Source organism: Colobus angolensis, unplaced genomic scaffold, assembly GCF_000951035.1.
Source record: "Colobus angolensis palliatus isolate OR3802 unplaced genomic scaffold, Cang.pa_1.0 Scaffold11, whole genome shotgun sequence".
Lineage (NCBI taxonomy): Eukaryota > Metazoa > Chordata > Mammalia > Primates > Cercopithecidae > Colobus > Colobus angolensis.
In genome coordinates, this window is record NW_012112030.1 from 2,865,174 (window position 1) to 2,869,633 (window position 4,460).

Consider the following 4,460-nt stretch of genomic DNA (forward strand, 5'->3'; position numbering starts at 1 on the left):
AGGCGGAGCTTGCAGTGAGCTGAGATCCGGCCACTGCACCCCAGCCTGGGCGACAGAGCGAGACTCCATCTCAAAAAAAAAAAAAGAAAAATGAGAAAATTTGAGGTGAGAAGCTTTAATTTTTCATGAAAGGGAACTAGAGACCACATTGCAGCATAGTTTTGCTTTGCATTGTAATGTGAAAATAAAAAGAAGGGAAAGAAATTTTTCCTTTCTGTGCAATTCCCACCAATATAAACCACAGAAAAGATAAGGTCGGCTGTTTTGCAGGCAGAATGAAAGAAAGTCCCTTGGCTAGTCAGTTTCAAAATAATCTGTATCTGAGGATTCCACCTCACATTTTTGAAGGAGATGTTTTATATACTTAACAATTGAAAACATCCTGTAAGGTTGACATAATAATTTTCTACTCAATAAAATCTACAGCATTAAATACTTTTGAGTATTTATATCCTCAAATGTTTTAAATACATTCTGCAATAGGCTTTGCAGGAGGAGAAGACCTAGTCATCCATGACTGTAGTACGTTACTCCACCTCCCTAATCAACAGCTATGTGGATCACAGGTAGACAACCACTTCAGAAAAGGTCAGTCCTTCAGATGACCACTGACTACTCGTAATCCCGTCTTAAAAATTTGAAATAAGTAAAATGGATTTTAAAAAATCCTAGGTGAAAAAATCAATCATTAGCATGATATTCTTTATCGTTTTGCTTTAATTTTATACCTCATTTTTCAGAAAATATTTGTTCTGTTAGTGTACCTGGTACATGAAAAAGGGCACTGAAATCAAAACTATCCCTGCTCCCAACCTTCTTAATTTCTTTCTAAATTCAATTACAGTTATGATAAAGATATTACATTGGTAACTGTAATATGTTCTCTTTCTCCCTCTCTCTGTCTGTCTCTCTCTCCATTTCTTTCTAAACTCAGTTACAGTTATAAAAAGAAAAGCAATTAAACATTACTTTGGAAGTAAGGGAAGGGTAGAATATATAAAATATTTTCTACACCTCCCAGAGGGATACTATTAAAGTCAAAATAGAAACCCCTACCTTCCAGCGAATGATTCCTGAGGGTAGGTCTTACCTTGCCTTCCTACTCTAGTTAGACTCTTACCATAACAGTTCACACCAACATCTTCTCCATGATTACAATCATGGCTTCCCCATTCCCGGTGTTGACATTCCCAGAGAGCTGACTCATTTCCATAACAGGAAACATCATCAAGCCAAATTTTTCCGTATCTAGTCACGGCTTGTCCAAAATGAAACATGGCGAAAGAAAACGGACATCCAAGCTGTTTGCACACGACAATTGAGGCAGCAGGGTTCCACCCATCATCACACACAGTTCCCCACTGTCCCTGGAATTTCACCTCCACTCTGCCAGAGCAGGGACCATCTCCATCGACCAGCCTCAACTCCAAATCTGTTCCATCTACAAGAAAGACAGAAACATACACTAGAGATGGCAAAGATTAGAAGGCAGAAATAATATAAGTAGGTGAGATGGATGATGATCATTTAGCTTAAATGTTGTTATTAGAACTTACAGTAGAGAGAAAAGAAAAATGAGAAAATTTGGCCGGGCGCGGTGGCTCAAGCCTGTAATCCCAGCACTTTGGGAGGCCGAGACGGGCGGATCACGAGTTCAGGAGATCAAGACCATCCTGGCTAACACGTGAAACCCCGTCTCTACTAAAAATACAAAAAACTAGCCGGGCGAGGTGGTGGGCACCTGTAGTCCCAGTTACTCAGGAGGCTGAGGCAGGAGAATGGCGTAAACCCAGGAGGCGGAGCTTGCAGTGAGCTGAGATCCGGCCACTGCACCCCAGCCTGGGCGACAGAGCGAGACTCCATCTCAAAAAAAAAAAAAGAAAAATGAGAAAATTTGAGGTGAGAAGCTTTAATTTTTCATGAAAGGGAACTAGAGACCACATTGCAGCATAGTTTTGCTTTGCATTGTAATGTGAAAATAAAAAGAAGGGAAAGAAATTTTTCCTTTCTGTGCAATTCCCACCAATATAAACCACAGAAAAGATAAGGTCGGCTGTTTTGCAGGCAGAATGAAAGAAAGTCCCTTGGCTAGTCAGTTTCAAAATAATCTGTATCTGAGGATTCCACCTCACATTTTTGAAGGAGATGTTTTATATACTTAACAATTGAAAACATCCTGTAAGGTTGACATAATAATTTTCTACTCAATAAAATCTACAGCATTAAATACTTTTGAGTATTTATATCCTCAAATGTTTTAAATACATTCTGCAATAGGCTTTGCAGGAGGAGAAGACCTAGTCATCCATGACTGTAGTACGTTACTCCACCTCCCTAATCAACAGCTATGTGGATCACAGGTAGACAACCACTTCAGAAAAGGTCAGTCCTTCAGATGACCACTGACTACTCGTAATCCCGTCTTAAAAATTTGAAATAAGTAAAATGGATTTTAAAAAATCCTAGGTGAAAAAAATCCACTTAAAACAAGTGAAATTAATATTAACCCAAATCTACTTGTAAGCCAAAATTTTGAGGAACAGACAATAAAAATTTAATTGGGAAGCCAATGTGACGGGAGAAAACTTTAAAGCAACCATGACTTTTCAACGTGAAACTTTATGAATTCTGCGCATACGATGACAATGAGAGGGTGTGTTAGTAAGAAGAGCAAGTGAGCCAAAGGGACAGAGAGAAGTAATAAGGAGGAAGAAAAAGAGGGAAAAAGAGAAAGAAAGAGAAGGAGAGAGGAAGAGAGGGAGAGAGAGAGAGAGAGAGAGAAACAGGGCGAGAGAATACAATAGAAAAGGCTTCCCATTTCTGAGTTTCGGTCCACAATGGCTCAGTGAGAATATATTTTTCACAAGAGATACCAATATTCTTTCTGAAAGTGGATTGTGAGTTAACCATAAGTCTTCATTCAGTGTGGTCTTGCCTATACTATACTCATGAGAATAACCAGAAATTTTGGTTTCCTTATATTTCTCTTTCTGAGTTCCTAGTGCTGCTACTGTTTCCTATTTCTTTCTATATGTACATTTTTCTTTTTAGTTGAAATGTGTGTGAGGGGCATTCTAATGCTTGTGCCCATATCATATAACTCATAAGTCTAATGAAAGCTCTTAAAAATGTAGTTGGTATACACGCACACACACATACACAGAGATATATATTCTAATATGATCGATATTTGCCATTTCTATTTTTTCAATATATTGATTAAGGTATTTTTTCAATGTGTACATTAGGATTTCTACTAATTTTTAGACATACCAAATTTCTACCAAGGTGTGATAAAAATTATTGAAGAAAACTTGATAAATTAAGAACTTCTATTCTTCAAAATACACCATATAAAAAGTGAAAAGTCACAAATGTGAAGAATATATTAGCAACACATATTATGACTATGGAAAAGTCTCTAGATTGTATTTTTTAAATGTATATATTTAGAAAAATAAGCAAAATGGGCAAATGACTTGAACAGATATTTCACAGAAGAAAACAAAAGGCATGACCATTAAATACATGGAGAAATGCCTAAACTTGTTAGTCTTAAGGAAATTGAAAGATAAGATGAAAAGGTATAGCTTTATACTCTCTTGATTGGCAAAACTTTAGAACTCTGAATATTTAAAATATTAGTGAGGATATGGGTCATTGAAAATACATATACATTGTTGGCAGAATTCATCCTATTTGGTAAAGTTGAAAATACACACATCCCAGAACCTGGTAATTCTACTTCTACCTATAGACCCTAGTAAACTCCCACAGATCTGCACCAGAGACATATTTATAGCAGTATATTTGACCATAGTAATGAAAAATCCAAATAACTATTGACAGGATAATAGATGAATTCATTGGGAATATTTATTTATAGAAGATAATATATTTTGCTTAATGAAAACTGAATTAATTATAGCCATTGTAACAGCAGAGATGAAGCTTAGAAATATAATATTGAAAGACAAAAGCAAGTCCCAGAACACTAAATGCAGTTTGATGTATTATAAAGCTTAAAATAAGCAAAACTAAACAATACATTATTTCTGCATCTATATCTATCATATTATTAGAAAGTATTTTATTATTAAAAAGTAAGGTAGTGAGAAATGCGCAATTCAGGATAGACATTATCTCTGGTGGGATTGGAAGGTAGGTGGGAGAGAAGAAGAAAACATACTTAGAAAAAAGTGGTTGATAAAAATCCAGTTACCTGTTTGAGGAATGGATTTATGTGTGACATTACATTAGCTTAATGATTTGTGTATGTGTTGTAAAATGGCCATTTTTGTCTAATAAAATATAATATTAAACAGCAAGAAATGTAAAGCATTTTAAAAGCAAACACATTGGCCAGGCGCGGTGGCTCACGCCTGTAATCCCAGCACTTTGGGAGGCCGAGGCGGGCGGATCACGAGGTCAGGAGATTGAGACCATCCTGGCTAACACAG

General features: G+C 36.4%; 1 protein-coding gene across 2 annotated transcripts in view; it reads right to left on the bottom strand.

Moving 5' to 3' along the window:
- CD163L1 (CD163 molecule-like 1) overlaps positions 1-4,460 on the bottom strand; it is an 83,861-nt gene that overhangs the window by 73,975 nt on the left and 5,426 nt on the right. Inside the window, exon 3 of one of the 2 annotated variants that reach the window (XM_011952574.1) lies at positions 1,121-1,441. In XM_011952574.1, coding sequence (XP_011807964.1) covers positions 1,121-1,441 — 321 coding nt within the window. Of the gene's footprint in view, positions 1-1,090; positions 1,442-4,460 lie in introns of both variants that reach the window. The other variant, XM_011952564.1, reaches the window with a different exon arrangement.